Genomic DNA, 20,657 nt, shown 5'->3' with positions numbered 1-20,657 from the left:
TGCCGCTGTTTCGATCAATTCAGTGTACCCCATTATCTCTGCTTTTTGTATTGTCAGCATCAAAGCCAAACAGCCCTGAGGTTCCAACATAAAATATTAAGAAGAACAAACGCAAAACGACGGAGCAGGGCATACATTGCCTGTTTTACGCCACTCTGAATATTATTAATTAACACCTAAACCAATGGTTGGCCTCAAAAAACATCTACAACAGTGACTGGTACGATATTACATTTTGACAAGTCACCACTGCAGAAATATCTTCATAAAGACATGCCCACTTTGCTACAAGATAAAGTCCCTCCATACTTAGCAGGTTTTCCTATAAATGAGAAACATCCATATCCTGCACTGATCAGCATCAATTCTACATACAGGTAGATCTAGACAGGACTGCATCACATGGTGTTACTCTTGCTGGTAGGACAGAATTTCCCAGCCTTGTAAATGAATAAAGATAACCTGTGTGTAAAGGTACAGGTAAAGAAGCTGCCTTGATTTCAGTCTAGTTTTACTATAATAATGATACATTCACATTACACCTTTCATGAACATGAATGGAGCTTAAAGAACCACTTGTTTTTAAAGACATACAAGTGTGTAAAAACACTAATTGAGCTGTCTGCTTGCAGAATTATTCTATCACCAGCATAAAAACCCTTGAGTGAATTATATTGGGCTTACTTTGGGCTTTTACAGACACATCTATACAATACTGTACATAAATGTCACCCTGCTGCCATAACATTAAATCAAACATTTAATGTAAAGACAGCACTAGCTTTCATGTGTAATAAAAGGTTATGTAAACTCAAGAGTCCATATATGTTTAGCATACAGCAGGCAGGTGCTTGTGCCCATAACTGATTCAGCAGAGTTATTTAATATCAGCTTGCCTAAGGGGGGCTGGAAGCATGCATTCTTTGAGGAACCAGCTGGGAACTGAGCCCTAGGATATAAAAGCACATCAATCTTGATATGGCTGAGCCTCTGAAAACAGCACTATAACCTTCTTGTAATCTGCTACCTAGTCAACTTTTACAGTTTCTGGTAAAAAACACAGGTGGTAAAAATGGTTTGACTTTTTCTTTCAGCACTGCATCTTTTAGATAATGTGTAATTATACACAGTAAATGCATGACTTTGTTGCACACACAAGCTCTTAAACTTAAGGAAGATAACTCAGTAAGTATACCAAGGCTTCTGTTTCTCTGTTTATTTTTTGTAGATGGTAAAACAATCAAAATCAATCTGAGTTTATCTGGGATTTTTTTTTTTTTAATATTGTCGAAAAGGTTAATTCTTTCTGGTATTGCTCAAAAGTACTCTTCTGGAGTTTTGATATGTTCAGGGTACTGCTCAAATCAAATAACAGCACAGATGGGAATCACAGTGTACGCCGTACCTCTGTTGCACAGAAAAACACCATGAACCAAGGGAGGGGATCACAACATTATTAGTCTATGGTGTTTTCTCTGTATTTCTAACAAACACCAGTTTTCTTTTATCTGTGATTATCAATTTTATCCTAACATCTCCAACTCCAGTTATATTAAGTCAATAAATTAACTATATGAGCCACCTCTTTTTTTTATTATCCATACAAATGCTGCTTTCCATTAAGTTGTAAGTAATACTGGTAAAGTATAGTTCCACACATTGTGATTTGTTAGAGATCCAACATGGAACTACTAACAATGCATGTTACAAAGAGCTTTCAAGGTCATACCAGCTAAGACTTCATTAATACTGTACATGCCTCCTATTATATCTGCTTGTGGCTTGTCCTTAAAGAACATTCAAGCCAACCTTCATTCTAGAGATACTGGGGTTTGCAAATTAGTTTATACTGTAAGCCTATTAGAGTTGTGTTGCCTGTTTTACACCATAAACTAATTACTTAAATCATACACATTAGCAAGTATTGGGACTCAATATGGTCACAATACCGGAACTTGTTGGTACACACTGATATATTGCTTTTCAACATTTCCTAAATTTACAGGCCATCTCACACATCTGTGGTTGTTTATGCACAACACACACACACACACACACACACACACACTTGATGTACTCCCAGTTGGTTGCAACAGAGAACGGTCTCCAGTATTCAAAGTGCTGTGTCTGTTTGGAGCCCCACCAGCATGTTTAATATTCTGACTATGACTGCATTCAAGTCTATGTGAGTTTAGTGAAAAGTCCAACGCAGCTGAAAGGAACTGAATTTATGTTAACCTCTTTGTGAGTCTCATGCAGTGTCTGGAGCTACTGAATGAGGCTGAGCTTGCTGGCCTTAGATTAACTGCTATGGTTCCTAGGTTTCGTCGGGAGGGGAATGTGTTTTCAGAGTAACTAGCCACATACCTGCAGTGAGTTAGTAAACTTATCAATAGATACCAAGTGTGTAACACAAACGCCACTGAAGTGGTGCCTACATTCCCCGGTGTTTATTTAATTTGCTCAGAAGCAGAGCTCTTCAACATGTATGACCAGCTTTTTCTTGGTATCAAATTTGAATCCCACTCCTGTCATCAAAACCTTCATTTTCATATAAATATGATTATATATCGAAGCACTTTAAATACAGTAATACTGGAACGGTGTATAATGATATGACAGTTGAGAAAATGTAATGCGTTAGGCATGCCAGAAGATAAAGAAAAGAAAGAGAACATTTACAGATGCAGAGACAATCACGACCCAACACCGAGATTTGCAGTATGGTTTGAAATTACCCACAAAAACAAACAAACAAACAAACAAACAATGGACACCATTAAATAGCAAGGAAAAAAGAAGGGTACAAATGTTATTGAAATGACATTAGAAGCTGCTTACTCATGAAACATATCGATGACAGAAAATGGGTGTAATTGATTGATTGAAATTCTACAAATAGCAGTTCTTTCCCATCTCCCTTTACTTCCATATCGCTAAGAGAACTGGGTTAAGTACAGTAGCATTCCTAATCAGTATCCATAAATGGGCAAGACCAAGCTGTTTGGAGTATAACTTACATCAGGGTGACCCAGGCTCAAACAAGCCACCTCACAATCCACAGACACATCTGGTAACAACTCTGCTGCTCAAAAGGTCAAAAAAGACAATCCGTCAGCTTATCCCACACGCAGCTGAAAGCTAATTCTCTATGAATATACAGTGTGCTATCTGCTGAGGCTCATGCACGATGGAGGTATTTCTGTACGAAAATAACTTGCATTGTAGAAACAGGAAAAGAAAAGGCTGTTGGACTCAACAGGCATGCTGCCTACCTGCTGCCCAACTGTACAGTATCAATCAACTTCAGAATATACCTTTTCTTCTTCTAAAACAGCTCTTTAGGCTTTGTTTATTAGTGAATGCTAGTCCTCATGGGAGGTGAGAAAACACGGTTCACTACAGCCAGGTATGGTGCCGACAGACTCTGTAAAAGCACACCTCAATCCGGACCTGAAAACTTGTCATTCAGGCCTGAGCCCTTCTCAAACTAAGTTCACTTTGTGATTCAAACACTCTCCAAAAGGATGAGCCGCATCACCTTCTCCTCTAGCTTTATTTACTTTATTCAGTTCAGTTACTTTATGACATTACTGGTTGTGTGTATTTACTATCTTGCATGTCCTATTGCCATTGTATTAACTTTAATAACTTAATTTGACCTCACATAGGAATGCAAGATATTTATAAGACCCATATGGGATCCTTTAGGTAGCTGTACTTTATAACACTGTGGCAGGAAAACATAAAGTAGAAATAATTGTTTTAAAGCCTTGTATATTACTCCTTTAATATATATATATATATATATATATATATATATAGTGTTATCACAAAAGTTATCGCTGTTATTACTTTTGTTCTGAAAAAAATATGTACATTTACCATGGTTAATAATTATTTTGAAAAAAAGTTTTTTTCCCTTCAAGTGCGTATTGAACAATTAATTAACTAATAAACTAACACAATCTGAGAATCCAATTGTACTGTACTTTTTACTTGTAATATAAAGATGGCCAATGGGTGGCACTGCCGTCTCACACAGGGCCTTTTTTATAGCAGCAGCTGAATTCCATGTCTGTATGAGTAGAGACTCGTAAAATCTAAATTCCTAATACAGGGAACACCTAACCTCTTAAATACAATCATCCATCATCCAAGCTTGAGTACCATTTTCTTCTATTGTGCTTCCACACTTCGGTTGTTTAACAACTCAACACTTTCATTCTCCCTCCACTGGACTCATGTTTGAAATCATGTTGTTGTTTAACGCTAACCACTATATTATTCAGTGTTAGCCTACAGCAATATCACAGGAAGATGGAACGACGTTAAACTGATATGTCAGTTACCATGGTGCTGGTTACATACAAGTTCAAAAAGCCCTGCCAGTTACCCCCTTACATTCTAAAATACTTCACTTGTGAACAACAGTTTTCAGCTTGTGCATTCTTGTAAAATGGCGACTATACTAGACATCAAAAAACACTAGCATATCTGTGGCTAAATTGTTTGTAAACCAAAATAAATGCTGCACGGCAAAGTGAAAAATCTTGCCTATGTATTATTCAGTCATTATTTAACTCACGTTAAATACTAAACAGATCTGCAGTATGTCACCTAATCACTGTAGTACCACATCTAGATTCTACCTGACCTATCTAATGTTACAACACACCTTAGTGTATCAAGCGAGCATCTTAACCACTGCAGAAAGAACCCCACTCATTTGCACAAGCAGCTCTCAGCAAGTGTAAGAATCAGTGATTTATTCAGTGGCATTGATGTCCACATTTTTCATAATGAATAGCCCAACTGGGCAGTAGGGGTGAAACATATAATGTCTCCTTAAAAGTACTTAAACATTGTGAAAGACAAATGCAGTGGAATACGTTCTGCAAAAGAAGCGCCAGTGTTTATATCATCAAAGAAGTGCAAACATGTGATTTTGAAGTTGCTTAAACCTCCTTTTTAACTGATAATAAACTAAATGTTTAGAAGGCATTTTGATTAACAGACATTTATAAAAATACACAGTATGTTTGTTTTGAAAATACTTCAATGGTTCTCAACGACTGTGGAATTCTACTGGCACGAAGATAACATTATGTATTATAGCTTTTGTGCCTATCCCCCATTTGTTATGCTTATGCCCTAAATTAGTGTTTCATCTTCTGAGCTGATTATTTTTCTATACATGCCTGGAAGAATTTACATTTTACTCAGGAGAATGGTTTCTCATTAGTTCAATACAAATAAAGAATATTTTAACTGGCCTCAAAATCAATGAAGATCACTTTAACAACAATAAAGTAATGAATAAAAAAATATATTGAGACAACAAAAAGCTTGACTCAGATTAGTCTTAAGTGCAGCTAATTCTGCTGGGACATGAAAAAAATGAATAGCTATTTTAAATTAATGCACCTTTATTGCTGGAATACCAATTTCCAGAGAGCTAACAACATTAGAGGCCGTCTGTAAAAAAAAATATTTCCTTTTTCTAAATTAGAATTCTGAAGTGCTTACTATAGAGTCAAATGTTTAGCTAAACTAACAACACTGCAAAATAAAATGTTATCCTGGACTCGATTATTTTTAATCTTTTCCGAAAATGTATTGAGTGTGTTGTTCCTGAAAAACATGAGCTAATGATGATTGGGAGTAAAAAGACCTGTGTTCAGGATCGTGTTGTTATAATTTAATATGTACAGTATTCGTAGTTGTACAATTGTTAATTCTAAGGGTTATACAATAAAAAAAATACTGTACCACAATCAGTACATTTAATTAGATTAGAATTTGGATTCAATTCACTAATCTATGAGATAATCTATGAGTTTTCTGATTTATATATTTGTATGTAGTTGGTAATTGATACAATTAACTGCATTTCGACAATAGCAAAAATAAAATCAAAGTTTATGACACTACCATAGCCATACTGTATAATAGCTATGGAGGTGCCATAGATTTTAAAACAATTTATAACAAGTTAACATATCTTCTCATGAGGTAACTTGTGCTTCAGCACTTGTGTTTGTTCGAATCCTGAGGTAAGAACTCTTAAAATTCAATCACACTGTTTCACAATGAGAAACAATGTTGTTGAAAATGCTGATTATCATAACTGGTAATACCATGTATGATACAGTGCAATAATAAAAGATAATCATTAGTGTGCTGAAACTAGAAAACAATATGAGCCCCAGGCGAAATGACCCTGTCCTACATTAATCATATCATTATTTTTCTCCTGGAAAAGACTGCACTTATTGGAAATCTTTTGTTTTGCTGTTACCGAGGTCCTTTTTAATGGAATATTCTTCTTTGGGCTATCAGAAATTTATTTGGTTCAATCAGGTTTTTTAGTCAGGCTTTTCTGTTTTTAAAATTGTTTCACAGCTGTTTTTGCATATTAAAATCGTACAGAGCCTTCAGGTGGTCTCCAGTATAGGGGCTACTTAAATGTATATTGTATTAAAGTATATAGCACATTCTGCTGTACAGAAATTATACAGTAACCCTTATATTCTAATGTCACTGACTCAATTTATATTAAATTCAAGTTAAATCAATTCAAATGCATTCATCACATATTTTAACATTAACATTTCATACTATGGAATCCTATGTCTCCACTGCTCTCTTAAATAACACCAGTGTAAGTGTGTGCTTACCCCGGTCTGTGTCGTAGAGAAAGACGAAGCGGTTCCATTCGTGGTGGTCGAGGAGGCTGAGAAGAGCGCCTCTGAGGGACGGTCGCAGCTGAAGCACAAACTGGCTCTCGCCCTCCGTGGGGAAACTGGGCGTGATCAACGAGATGTGCAGCGCACTGCAGAATGAGGTCAGGGTGTGCACTGATCGCTTGTCATACAGACCAAATATTGCAAAAACTCCTCTGGAGTATTGAGAACAAACTGGGGGAAAGAAGAAGAAGATAAATGTGTTACTGTTATTATTTTTTATGATAAAAGGTCTATAATACATGCTCAGTTCAATGAAAACGCAATTGATAAGCATTCATAGACACCTTACATACAATGTATACTGCTGCATTATAACAACAGTCTAAAAACGCTTTTGTCATGTTTCTTCCTGTCATTAACAAAAACTACACGACTGCTTGGTGAGATCATTAACAGATCCATTAAATGTTCTCGGCTTCACGGTCTTCAGGATATTCTTTGATGCCCGTAAGTCTTATCATACAGTCTTTCCAGAAAGACAGCAGAACAGCATTGTATTTTATAAGGCCCATCTAACTGATACATATAATACCTTTCAGCCAGAAGTATATAAAACATTACCAGCCAGAAACAAAATGATAGAATGGTAAACATGTTTCATAGAGAAAAACAGCTGGTTTGGAGTAAAGTTGTCATTTCAGTAATGCTACAGAAATGGATGAGGGGGAATGTGAAAAATGACAAATGTGTTTCCCATTTATTTGAAGAGAAACGGATGATATGGGTGAGATATATCAAAGCTGTCTTAACTAATGTATTCGTTTTTTTATATATTAACTTTATTTATATCCTGGTGACCTTTCAAAACAGAATCTTGGCTAAGCTAAGGTTAGCCATGATTCTGAGAGCTATTTTGAGGCAACAGGGGTGCTTTAAACCTCTGGGTTTTAACAAGTCACCAAGATGTGACTGCTGAAATAGAAAATTATACAAAGAGGAACAAGAAGAATACATTAGTTAACTCGGATGTTTCACATCAATACCAATTTGCTCTTTTAATGCTCTGGGGTCGAATCGGGTTGGTTACTGTCAGTACATTCCTTCATACAATACTCTAAGGTATTAATGGGATAAGCAGTCCAAGCAGTGATTAAGCCTGGTTAGAATAACAAGGAATGCGGCTGTATATGAGATGGCACTTATTGATGATACTGTAGAAATGGAGAAACTTGCATGCCCTCAAGGCAGGTAAGAATCCATTATGCTTTTTTTTAGGAAAAGAAAACAAGCATAAATGACTAAGGCTATTAACTTATATTTAAAGAAATGAAGAATTTGAGACTGATGAAAAGCATAGAACAAAGCAAATATACTTTATATACCAACGTCATCTCATATTTCCTCCTAACTTTCTAGCTTTTCATTGATAATACTGAATAAGGAAGTAGGAATGGATCTTTGTGATCAACATGAAAAGAATTGCATTTACCAAACAGTAATACATTATCATATAATACAAACAAAGAACCAAAAGATCTTCAACAGAAGAACAGGTAAGAAAATGGGTTTTAAAATCTTGATTACTACTCCTTTTGAGAATTTGAAAAAACATAGCACATAAAATATAAGACAACAACGAAAAACTCAAAGCATAGCCAGTCGAAGAATCACTGGTAACACTGGTAAGCATCAGTATTTCAAAAGGAATTATGTATGACTATAAACCTCACAGATTGTCTCAGCCTATCCAATGCGAGCAGTCAATGTGAGCAGTCAATGCTCCTGCAGCGTTAACACTAGAAGCCCCACGGCAGTCATTTTGGCGGTTTTTGGTTTTAAAATGTAATTTTCTCCAGTCGTGTAACACCTATGGGGCTGTGCATTCGTGTACCTTTCTGTCCATATGTATTAAATATTCTCACAAAGCATGAAACACGGGAGTGCAGAAATAAAGGAGATATATTACATTATACCTAAAAGCCCCGGGAGCAGTCACATTGACGGCCACACAGAAAACAATTGTATTGTGATTATACAGAACGGTATTCTACTTTATTACTTTTATTTACCAGTCCGCAGTATGTTTAGCTGTAATTAGATCGGTCTCTACTCCAGCGGTGGCCAATATGTGGATCGCGATCCATGTGTGTATCTCAAAAGATTTTCGGTGGACTTATCATAAAACCACACTACGTAGTTTCCGCTTCCCCCTCAAAAGCATCTCTCCCCCTAGCCCATCCTACTGATACTCCTGGCCCCTGACCTCCTCTTATTATGATCCTACTTGCCCGACCATAACCTAGCCTCTGGCCCTCTGCTTTCATATAAGCAACCCTATCCCAATAAACGTACATTCTTTCTTCACCCATTTTTTCTTGATTGTACTATATGTTTAAATTTGTAATGCGACTTGGTTAAAGGCGCTACAAACATGTAAATAAATAAATAAATAAATAAATAAATAAATAAATAAATAATAAGTTCAGGTCTTGAACGCTTCATATTTTACTTAAAAAAAAAAGTTTGATTACTTTTTCTTTTCAAAATGAATGTTTCGTCACCTTCTGTCACTGGGAATGGACAATCTGATGCACTACAATAAAAGAACAGTGAATACCGTTAACCTTGGACCATAAGGCGGGCAGGGACACATCCTTTCCAGTGAAATTCAGGGTTAACAGTAATTTAAAAAAGGCTTGATGGCAATTTGCATAAAAGGAGCCTCAAGTCCATTATTTACTAATTTCTAGATCCAGTGCAAAGCTTCAAAATGGTACAAAACCTGTACAAACAGCCTGAACGCATGTAAAATACGAAGGATATAAAAACACACTGGGGCCTATTCAACTGAGCACAACAGTGGAGAATCTAAATACCATCATTGTGTAGATCATTAAATTAGAGCTCTTTGTGAACCAATAAGCCATAGTCTTGAGCAATTCCAACAGAGTAAGCATTGTAAATCTCGTGCAGGACAAAGATTGTACTAATAGATTTATGAGGAATAATTAAATAATTACAAACATAATAAAATGAATAGTCCCTCTTTTATTTGTTTTAGTTACATTTATTTATATATTGACTGGAGGACCACAGACTGGAATATACTCACAAAGAAACATACACCTGAAGCACTGTTTTACCTAAGGTTACTGAATTATGTGATTTCTGTAAAAATACATTTATTTACAAACTGTCTCTCTCACAGATTCTTTGGATTCATTCTCATTTTTAAAACATGTTTTATAGAGCACAATTATTTGACCCTGATTTTCTCACCAATTTATCTTATGTTTTATTGTTTAAAAAAAGCATTCGTATCGGTTCTCGGTTACTTATGTTGCGAGGTTCCATCGGTATTTACGCATTTCAAAAAAGTGTGTTCCCACAAAACTAAACCAGAGATGACATGTTATGCTGAGGCTTGAGTCCTAAACCGCGGTGGCTTTGGCAGTCCAACGCACCCCACGGACAGCTCAGATGTCACAGGTTTAGTGTGTGAAGCCCTTGGGAGTGACACTGCAAAAGAAAGGCTATCTGTGCCAAAAAATCTGGGGGGCTTATTCCTAATTAAAATAAGCAAGAGACGAGCTCAAAGCATTAGAGTTGGTTCAGTTTAGATCTATTCAGATACCACCCAGACAGGACAGAAAAACCACACTAGTGGGTCAATCAAAGAAGAAAAGGTTACTCACGTGTTTAATATCCTAATGCAGTATCTGTCCTCTGCATGTTTCTCTATTCTTAGCTCATTTCTTTTTCCTGAAATAAAGCTGGACCGAAATGGCTCCTCAAGGCTGATTGTGAGGAAGTGTGGTGGGGAAACACATCAGTGTTGCACAGGCTTCAGTACACTAAGCTTCATCTATACAGGATTTCCCATTTACCCATAACACCCTGCACACAGTAGGTTGTAAAATCACAGCAACTACTGTACCGGGACCAAAAAGCTACAGTGAAATAAGAATTACAAAATGGGTTAATAAAATAGCTGATCTTGATATGATTGTTTTGAAAAAATAGGGGGAGGTGATGCTCATGAAATACTGTTATGCCATAAATTGGGCATTAATTCAATAACAAACCCAGGGAGATAACTGGTGAACTCCACTTATCTCTATGCAGTGTGTTCAGTCATTTACCGGAAGCAAACTAAACCGTCTGCCAGGTTTTAAATGCGGTGTAACAGGTAGGGCATCAATAAAGTAAAGGTCTGCTGTATTTATTTAAGTGGTCAAAAAATATGTATATTTAAACTATGGGTACATTTCACAGAAATCGTGATAACCATTAAAAAAAAAAACTAAATACCTTTCCTATGGCTTCCAACTACAGCGTTACAAAGGGGGAGCACTGTGCATAGGGGAAATCCAAGTGAGCAATGCACAGCAGCATTGTTACCTCTAGCTACTAGACAGCATACAGGAGGCTGTGTGGTCCGGTGGTTAAAGAAAAGGGCTTGTAACCAGGAGGTCCCCGGTTCAAATCCCACTTCAGCCAATGACTCGTGTGACCCTGAGCAAGTCACTTAACCTCCTTGTGCTCCATCTTTCGGGTGAGACGTAATTGTAAGTGACTCTGCAGCTGATGCATAGTTCACACACTCTAGTCTCTGTAAGTCGCCTTGGATAATAAACTAATAATAATAATACTGTGTTCCCTGTTGAGTCATGTAAAAAATGCAACTACATCATTATATTCAAGTCTTTTTAAGCATTCCCCAAGTAAATACCAATAAAATATAGATTTTATATTACACAAGGACTATAGTACAGTAAGAAAATATACATTTCTGATGGGTATAAGTGACAGCATAACTTTAGTTTGCTGTGCATATTCAGTTTCAGTAACAACGCTGTAAAATCATGGTTGCTTACACGACATCATTGTACTGGAATACATCCACCATCTGACAAGATTGTAATTACCCAACAGGATAGAAATAGAAACCTGCATGACCTGAAACAAGCAGTGATTGCTATTTGTTTATTTATTTATTCATTTAAATTCCAGGCTATGAAAGTTGAGAACCCCCTTCACTCTTTCTTACAATGAAATATGGTGAAGAGTTTTGAGATTACGTTTCTGGGTTTAGGGTGGTGGTAGTAAGATGTGTCACTGTTAAGATCATTCAAATAGACCCCATTATGAGGTAACGGTCACACAACATTCAATACAATTCAATGGTGTAAGAACTTAAAGTTCTGAACGAGAGGCGGCTATTGTTCAATGCTTTAATGGAACCTAAAGGATCTCAATGATTCTGCAGCAACACAGTGGCTTGCTTGGTAACCCATTTCATGCACTCACCACTCTCTATGTAAAAAACTGCCTCTTAACCAGTCTTAACTCTGTCCCCACTCTATTATTCCCACTCTAAGCTCTTTGTGATGGTGGTCCACTATGAAAGGTGCTATACACAAATAAAGATATTATTATTATTATTATTATTATTATTATTATTATTATTATTATTATTATTATTGTCAACTGTGTCCTATGGCCCCGGTCTCTGTGCTAGGGTTCACTTTTAACATGTTTTGTTCTAGACCAAAAAGATTCTGTCTTCATAACTCATACCCTTTAGCCCTGGGGTTAATCTAGCTGCTCTTTGTTGGACTCTCTCCAAAGCTGCAATGTCCATTTTGAACTCAATATTGTTGTTACAGTCACACCAGTGCATTATATACAACCTCGCCATGACCTCCCCTGATTTGCACTCTATTCTTTTGACTATGTAACCAAGCATACTGTTTGCCTTTCTAATTGCTTTTTCACTCTGCCTGGTTGCTGATTGTGCCGGGCAGGGCTGCAGAATGTTTACACCCACGCGCACAATGTGCGCCGAAGAAAATATGTAGGAAATTCAGGAGAAGGTTTTTAATGGAGATTAAGCATTGAGTGGCATAATAAATCATGGTAACACTTTAAGCTTTACAAGTGGTATGTAAAATTAAAAACATGTTATTAATTATGAAACAATAATACTGAATGACAATACCGTTTGAAATCATTATTTGCTATAACATGTTATTAGAATGTTATATGTTTATCATTCTTTGTAAAGGGTTAGTCAATAGGAAGAGACTTTTAAAGTAAAGTGCAGAGGGAAAAACATCCTCAGGACCTGGGTCAGGAAAAGGGATGACATTTTTTTAGGCATTTTCAAAGACAACAGTACGTGTTTAAAGTATGCAAATAGGTTATGAACCATTAACAAAAAATGACCATCATTTGCTAACATTTTAGTTGCTTACAGCTAATAAACTAAAACAAGTTCAAATTAAATAAAGCTGGACCGAAAGATCTATGCAACAGAAGTCTGAAGTCTCACCCGCCGTTTCTGTGATATTTTCAAGCAAACCACTGTGAGAAACACTCTCCAGCTGCTTAACCACTTGAACGAGCAGAGAAAGTAGCGTTTTGTACAAAATATGAAGTGGTTTTGTGGAGAAACAGTGACGATATGCACACAGCTATCCAAATCAGAGAAATAATGTTATAATGCCAGGCAAGCAGGAGAGTATGTTCTGCAGTTTAATTGAATGGTATTTAACTGCTTCTTCCTAATTTATTTTAATTACTGCAACTGAATGTATCACTGATGCTACAGACTCAGAGTACCAGCACTGCTAGCAGTGCAGAACAACACAGCTAATGCTCCTTTATCTCAAATGTCCCCATTTTACATAATGTTACACTGCATCAGTTTATAGCCAAGAACTGACTTGTATTGAACTTTAACCAAATACTTTCAACACTACAGTCTAGTATTATAATCAACAAGCTACTAACAACTTGACATAATTCGTAGATAATTAATATAATAATTAATTATAATTAATTAATAATTAATAATTCAGTGTATTTGTGCTAGTGATACACTGCACTTTATCATAACTAAGAGGTTTTTTGTTGTTGTTGTTGCTCATACTTGTCTGAAGTGACTCAGTCTGCTGTATAATTAATTATAATTGTCTTGTTTCCAATTCCTGAAAAATAACCACAAAAATTTGCAAAATTGTCTGCGAGACCCGGTTTGCAGTTTCAGTTGCCTGAACTTCCCTAATTTACCGTGCCTCTCTTGGTCATAAAAATATGATCAAGTGCTTTTCAGAACTCAATAGCAACTACTGCACGTGTCACTCTGCTCAATGGCTGTCACAACCTTAGACGACGGTATTTGTTAGAATATGTGCAAAAAAAGACTTGCCTACAGTACAGTATCTAGAGATGACATAGTCATGTTTCTGGGCATTTTCTTCCACCAGCGTGGCTGAGACAATAGTTTCTGGGGGTAACTGTAAAATACCTTCTATAAGTATCAAAATGCTATTCAGCAGTCATAGCTGCCAACCTCAATGAATTTTTCCCAGTGCCATGTTGTGTAATAAGTTTCAGTGGAGTGAGCAGACAATGCATTAAGTATCTGGAGTACAGGGGTTCAGACACATACACTTTAGACGTGTACCCTGTATTGTATCAATGAACACAAACTGCAGAGGGAGTGACTGAATTATCTGGGATTTACACATAAACACCCCCAAGTCAAAAAATACAGCCGCACATTATAACCCACCCTATTTCTCTGTACCATGCTCAATTTAAGATGAATTAGCCAAGGATTCAAAAATATGTGTTACCATTCTTGAGCACTTCATTTAAACACACATCAATGTTTACCGCATCTGTACCAATTTATAACAGGATTATAATTATTGCTGCACTGGTTGTACCTCAAACAGTCTACGTCAGGGTTACCATCAGCACATTCCAAGCTCCAGTCAATAACATGATCCTGTTTACCCGACACCATGCTAGCTCTCAGCAGAAAAAATACGGAGGTAAGCTAGCTGTAATGGAAGTCCATTGTAAGGTGTCAAACTCACTGAAGGTATACTTGCTACAAATGTAGTATTATTTAATCAAGTGTTGTCAAGGAGAGCCCCAGAAACCACCAACCGGATTCAGATTATCACCTTCCACAAAGCACTGAAAGAGTAACTCCAATACAAACACACACTCATTCTTTATTAAGAGATTTGAGGGCTAAAGGTCATATACTGGGAAATACGTACACAGACGTACATTCCTCAGCTTCTGACTGTACAACAAAATAAACACTTAAATACTTCCAGCAGCCTACTGGACACATTTACTGTATGTATAGTCTGATGCCACCTAATGGATAAATTCAAATTCCATTAAAAACTGTATTATAATGCAGTCATTTTTTAATAAAGTGTCAGACAGTTGTACTGCAGCAGTCGTTTGGGAAGTTTGCAGCACAAACACAAAGGTAATGTGTTGACAATATTTGTTAAGGCATATAGCTGTTAATTTACAGGCTCGAGATTGTAAATGTCAAAGTTGCGGCCATTCCAACTTCTACTGAATTCTACTGAAACCATGGATACTGTGTCATACAAATCTGTGAACAATCTGAAGCATCAACACAGTCTAATACTAGATACTGTACATGTACAACAACCATGATACTGTACAGAATGTATTTTTGATTCTTGTTTTTGTTTAAAAAATATTAAGATCAAAAGGTACATTACAGCTGTAAATTCTTGTAATTCCTGTTTGTAAATCAGATCAATAATGAGGAGTTTCTTTGTAATATATTTTCAGTAACAAAAGAACAAAGTCTTTAAAAATGCAGATGGCTGAAATAGCTGCTTACCTTATTCTGAAAGAAAGGCTATTTAGATGTGCCTACAATGGTACTACCCCAAGGGAACCTGTTTTTTCATTGGATGCATGAACGTTAGGATTTGCATCAACAACATCTGGTATATTGTTGAGCTTTGTTTTTATATATTCTTTATGTTCTCTATTTTAAAGATTCAAAATATATGAACTATGCTATTTTGGTTGTTGTTTCGCATGAGACAATAAGCTTTATGTTGTCAAAATACTTTGCATATACCCTACCAAGAATATAAATAACAGATTACATGCGTCAGTTGTATTAAAATCATTATGACCAACATCCACAACCACAGCACATGGTAGAGCAACAAATGTATCGCCATTAAAATCGTACAACAAGTTTCCAAACAGCTTGAAAAAGCAGATCACCATGGGCTACATGCCCAGTATGTGGGAGAAAATCTTGAGAGTGGTTTCAAAGATAAAGACATCATAACTTATGCATACAATAACAATTGTCCATATTATGCTTTGAGTGAGCAATTCTGGGTGAGACATCCATTATGTAAGAGTATCTTCTTCTCTAATAATAATAATAATAATAATAATTTAAGAAATAATAGCTGCATCACTAGGGAGGAAGGCATGACTGCGTGGTGTGAGACATACAGTCAGAGGAGTGCAAGTTCTCATCCTGGCAATGTAAAGTCACCAGTCTTCGGTGGGGTTTCCACAGGGACCATCACATTGGCTCTAGCGCTCCCATAGGTTAGAAAGGCAGAATTGTCTGTGACTGAGTTACCTCTCTGAATTACAGCTGCCCTCACTAGCCAGGAACCTGGGGAACTCAAGCAGAAATCTCCATGTGTAGTCTCCAGGGGGCGGTTTCTTGCCGATATCTGCTGCTGAGCTCCTGGATGTGATTGGTTCACTGGTGGGACTGGAGGATGCCCACTGATCTTGAGTTCTCCTGAGCAGTTGTAGGGAGTTTCTCTGGTAAGGTAACGCACTGTAATCAGACATTCTAATTTGGGGAGAAAAATGTGGGTAAAAAAGAATAGCTGCACAGCTGAGGTATGGGGTGCGTTAAATAAGCTGGATTGTAAGGGAAACTAACATATTAAGAACTCGAGCACACAATGATATATATCTTTTAAGATTAATATTCAAAAGAAAATCTAAGGGGCTTGAGGTGGTATCACGCGGGGTAGAGCAGCAAATGACTGTGAAGAATGCTTTATGGTTGTTGTTTTTCTTTCAGAATCCCTAATGGTACATAGGCATCATGCTGACAGTCTCCATTAGTGCTGGAATTAATAGCAATGGGTGTGTTATCCTAATTCCTGCATTGCCCCAAGGTGTTCTGGGAGGGGAATCAGCAAGCCTGGTTTTAAGTTCGCCAGTGATCTGTCTAATTTCCATTACTATCGCATATCAATTCACACATCTCATTTCTAGACTTCTATCTTTGTATTCCAGCTTATAGAGATAGACAGACTTATAAGTCCAGGTGGACAAATATGAATCAATTCCTGTGAAATGTTAGTTTAGCTTCCCTTAGCTTCCATTTATTACCAGCTAGAGGTAGTAGCTGGAATGTGCATGTTTATGTAGGTCATAGAGTGACATGATGGGATAATCTTACCTTGAGGTAAATCTTCAATTAAACTAAGTTAAGATGATGGCTCCACAGTGTGAGTGCTTGAGTGTTTGAAAGATATAGATGCATTACCTTTAGACAGTGTAAACACAGCCTGATAAAGAATTACACTACAAAAAAGGAATGAACCCAGATCACTGACAGAAACAGAATGATCATAAAATCCAGACTATGAAAAGAGTAGAACATTTAAATGAGGCAAAGCAGATAGACGTTTTTGTTTATTTAAAACATTTGACAGAAGAACGTACATGATCAAGATCTGGCAACTCATCATATTTCTAGGCTGAATTTAGCCCTAAACCTCTTTACAATGGTTCAAATTTTAAGCTGTTGAATCGTAACACTGGTGACCAGACCATCAGTAAATTAAGCTTACAGTAATTCCCATAGCAAATACATGTATGCTGCAATAACACCGTTGCAGGATTCATAGGGCAGGCTCCATAAAAAATTCTGGTAGTTCTTTCATTTCCAAAACAGGATTATCTTTGCATTTCACTGCCCAAACCACTATACCGACTGAACACTTAAAAGAAGCAGAAAGGCAAACCTTCCAGAGGTTCTAGTAAGTAGTTTTGCATAAAATCCTTTTACTTTCTTTCTGTACATATCCTGATCAAATTCATTTCAAGGTATATCGGTTTCAGGTAGCTAGACACCAAGAAACTGCTTCATTTGATACATGTGGCTTGCAGTGAGCCTTTGAAATCTCATTTCTTTACCAATTGGTCACAATGTGGTCACAAGCAGAATATTTGATATCAGCAGTCCAATGCTTCAGACATTGATATATCTCCATAGTTCTCTTTTGAATCACGGCAGACAGGTACTTTTTATTTAACCCTCACGGTAACAGAAACAGACAAGACCAAACCACTGTGAAATGATTGATATATGTTATTTCACTTTTCTTAATTGCTAATACACACACATACACTTTTCCCATATGGATGGCTGTATACCATGTAAAAGAGTAAAATTCAAATAAATTAATAAAGTGTTCATGCTTAAAACTGTCTCTGTTACCATAGAGGTTTTCCATCTGCTTTTCCCATACAGTATATCAGCAGTAAAAACAGCTACAAATGGCACAAAGTTATGATAACCTGCTTATATCTTGCATAACATCTTGTTATTTTCTTTTCTCTTTAGGTGCGGCAGGAAACACTGTGAATATGTCCACCCCATCTGTCCGTGTCTCCTTTCCAGACACGTTTCTGCATGAAGCGTACAAGAAAACTAGCATGAAAGATGTATATGTTTTATAATCCTTGGACATTTCCTTATATAAACAAAACATTTTCGAAAAAGGCCTGGTATTATTAAGACTGATTCTGCTGATGTATACATTGAGATCGTTATCATTTTCATGATTACTAGTTGTAATACTGTGTCTGTTTGTTTAAGAAAGCAGTGTAAACTAAAAAAAAAAAAAAAAAAAAAAAGGACCGTATGCTTGTATCCTCTAGGGGTTCCTTGAAAGTGAAAATGAGTTGTTAACATCCCAAGTACCTATACTAAATTGGAAACAAATATATATACCATCTCCACATTCAATTCTGACATAATTTCAAGTATATTTATCACATTAGTAGTAGCACACATTCTGGACATAGCCCACTGACAAAAATATGATTGACCCTGTGGACTATGACAGCCCGTCACCTATTTACTGGTAACTGCAATCACTGGATGGATGAATGCGATGCACAACTAAATGGTACAAAATACATAGAAAATGTCTATTTTAGCCCCTAACATGTTATTCTTAGAGGCTATACTCAGGGTTAGAAACTAACAATATAGTGCTACTAGTCCAAACGACTAGTACCTTTTGAAACTTGCTTAAAATGACTATTCAGTGAGCTAAATATTATTTTTCTATTCAAACATTTTCAATACATCAATAACTTACCTTTATATTTAACAGCTATTTTTTCATGTAAATTGGGTATTTCTTCATAGATTTAACCCCAAAAAGTCAAGATTTAGCTAATGTATTTATTACTGGACAAACTGAAGCAGCAAAACAGCTACTTTGGCAAGTGTAGGGATTGTGGTTATGGAATCGAGTCTCTTTGTGTACTTACTCAAGGCTTAATCAATCTGAAGATCCGTGTGATAGTCTGATGTTACATTCCCATATATTCTACAGAAGACAGTTCATTAATAGTTGTATTATAAGCCTCACAAATGGTCTTAACCAACGAGTTTCCGAATTGGCCTTCTATTTTCCCAGTCTTCCAACACCAAAAAATGGTTATATTTATAATACCATGAATATCCTCTGCAACGGTCATTACCTATCATTAGTCAAAAGCCCAGTGAATGCAATAACATAGAAGGGAAATCGAACATGAGTTTTTAAAGATAAGCCTCCTTTCAAGCTGGTGAAAGTCTCAATATTGTCAGTTACATCAAATATATCTTTAAAAAATGACGACATTACAATTTTTCCTTTCCGGTCCAATGTTGGACCCTGTCCGACATCATCAAAAAGGCGTCATAAACAGGTCCCTAGTCGTTTTTTCTCTGGAAAAAGCTGAGAAAAGCTTTCAATGGCCGAGAGAGGCCGATAGAAGCAGAGAGAAGCCAGAAAAAAAACCAGAGGCAGATCTGAGAAATACACATGGTCCCTTCACCACAGACATAACAAGGACATAAACAAACAAGATAGCTGCTTCCGCATCCAGCGCTCAAAGAATATCGCAGACATTTGCCAAGCTTTTTGAGAGTTTAGTAATAAAATAATTGAGGAGTTTGGTGATAAATCGAGTGATCAGGAGATGATTTGTCAGTATGCACTACTATGAAGAGTGGGGCAGGGCTGGAGATGCAGTACTGAGTGTCCTTTTGATATGCAGTGCCTTTTAAACCTGTTTTACTGTGAATCAAATTACTTTTAAACAGCACGTGTAAAATAAACAGCTCGTGTGAAAATAAATTAAACCTGATGCGCCTGACAGGCGCTGAATAAATGGACCGCAAAGGGTTAAGACCTTTTTTGCTACTTTGCTGGTCTTGAAATCTATTGTTACATATAAAAGCACATCGCAGAAATCATGATTCTATGGACCAGTTTGCTGCAACCCTAACAGTTATTCTTGAGAAATGTGCACATGTCTCTAGAACAATCTATATGAGAGCCAGGTCAGTGCCATCCTGGTTTCTCATTAAGGCCTTTACCCTGGTCGTGTAATGGAAGGTGTTTACATTTTTTGCGCAGTGTGTAGACTTTATTTCCTCTTGGGATGAAGCCAGTTCATTCACAGACATTATATGTTGTCCTTAAATAATACCAGAGCTAATTGAATTATGAAGGTCATTATCTGTAAATTCCCTTTGTCTCAGTAATTAAAGTAAAGATGTGTACTTAAAAAAATCTCAAAATAGCAGCTCCTCCAGTGATGCTTCTCCCACCTCTTTAATTAGTGCCCTGATTTAATTTTCTCCTCAATTAGCAAAACATTTCAACAGGAAAAGGCAGACCAAGTGAGTCCTGCATCGGAGAAAAGGTTAAATGCATGGTGTTACAGAAAATGAATTAGCATAAGCACGTCCCTAAATTTGCTTTTCAGCACTGTCCAATTCCCATGAACGTCTTCTTAAATTAAACGATGAACTATGCTATTTACTGGGGTAAACTT

At 36.6% G+C, this 20,657-nt stretch overlaps 1 protein-coding gene across 9 annotated transcripts in view; it reads right to left on the bottom strand.

Annotated features, from left to right (window-relative positions):
* Positions 1 to 20,657, bottom strand: part of LOC117407459 (glutamate receptor 4) — an 88,586-nt gene that overhangs the window by 46,211 nt on the left and 21,718 nt on the right. For 7 of the 9 annotated variants that reach the window (XR_009329596.1, XM_059031151.1, XM_059031146.1 and 4 more), the window contains exon 3: positions 6,681 to 6,920. Coding sequence is in view for 6 of the 9 variants with exons in the window: in XM_059031151.1 (XP_058887134.1) it covers positions 6,681 to 6,920 (240 nt within the window). In the remaining 3 variants the exon portion in view is untranslated. Of the gene's footprint in view, positions 1 to 6,680; positions 6,921 to 10,384; positions 10,403 to 16,149; positions 16,169 to 20,657 lie in introns of those variants that run through there. The other 2 variants (XM_059031150.1, XM_059031149.1) reach the window with 2 other exon arrangements.

Source organism: Acipenser ruthenus, chromosome 9 (assembly GCF_902713425.1).
Source record: "Acipenser ruthenus chromosome 9, fAciRut3.2 maternal haplotype, whole genome shotgun sequence".
Lineage (NCBI taxonomy): Eukaryota > Metazoa > Chordata > Actinopteri > Acipenseriformes > Acipenseridae > Acipenser > Acipenser ruthenus.
The sequence above is the reverse complement of the archived record's forward strand: the minus strand, read 5'-3'. Positions and strand labels throughout refer to the sequence as shown.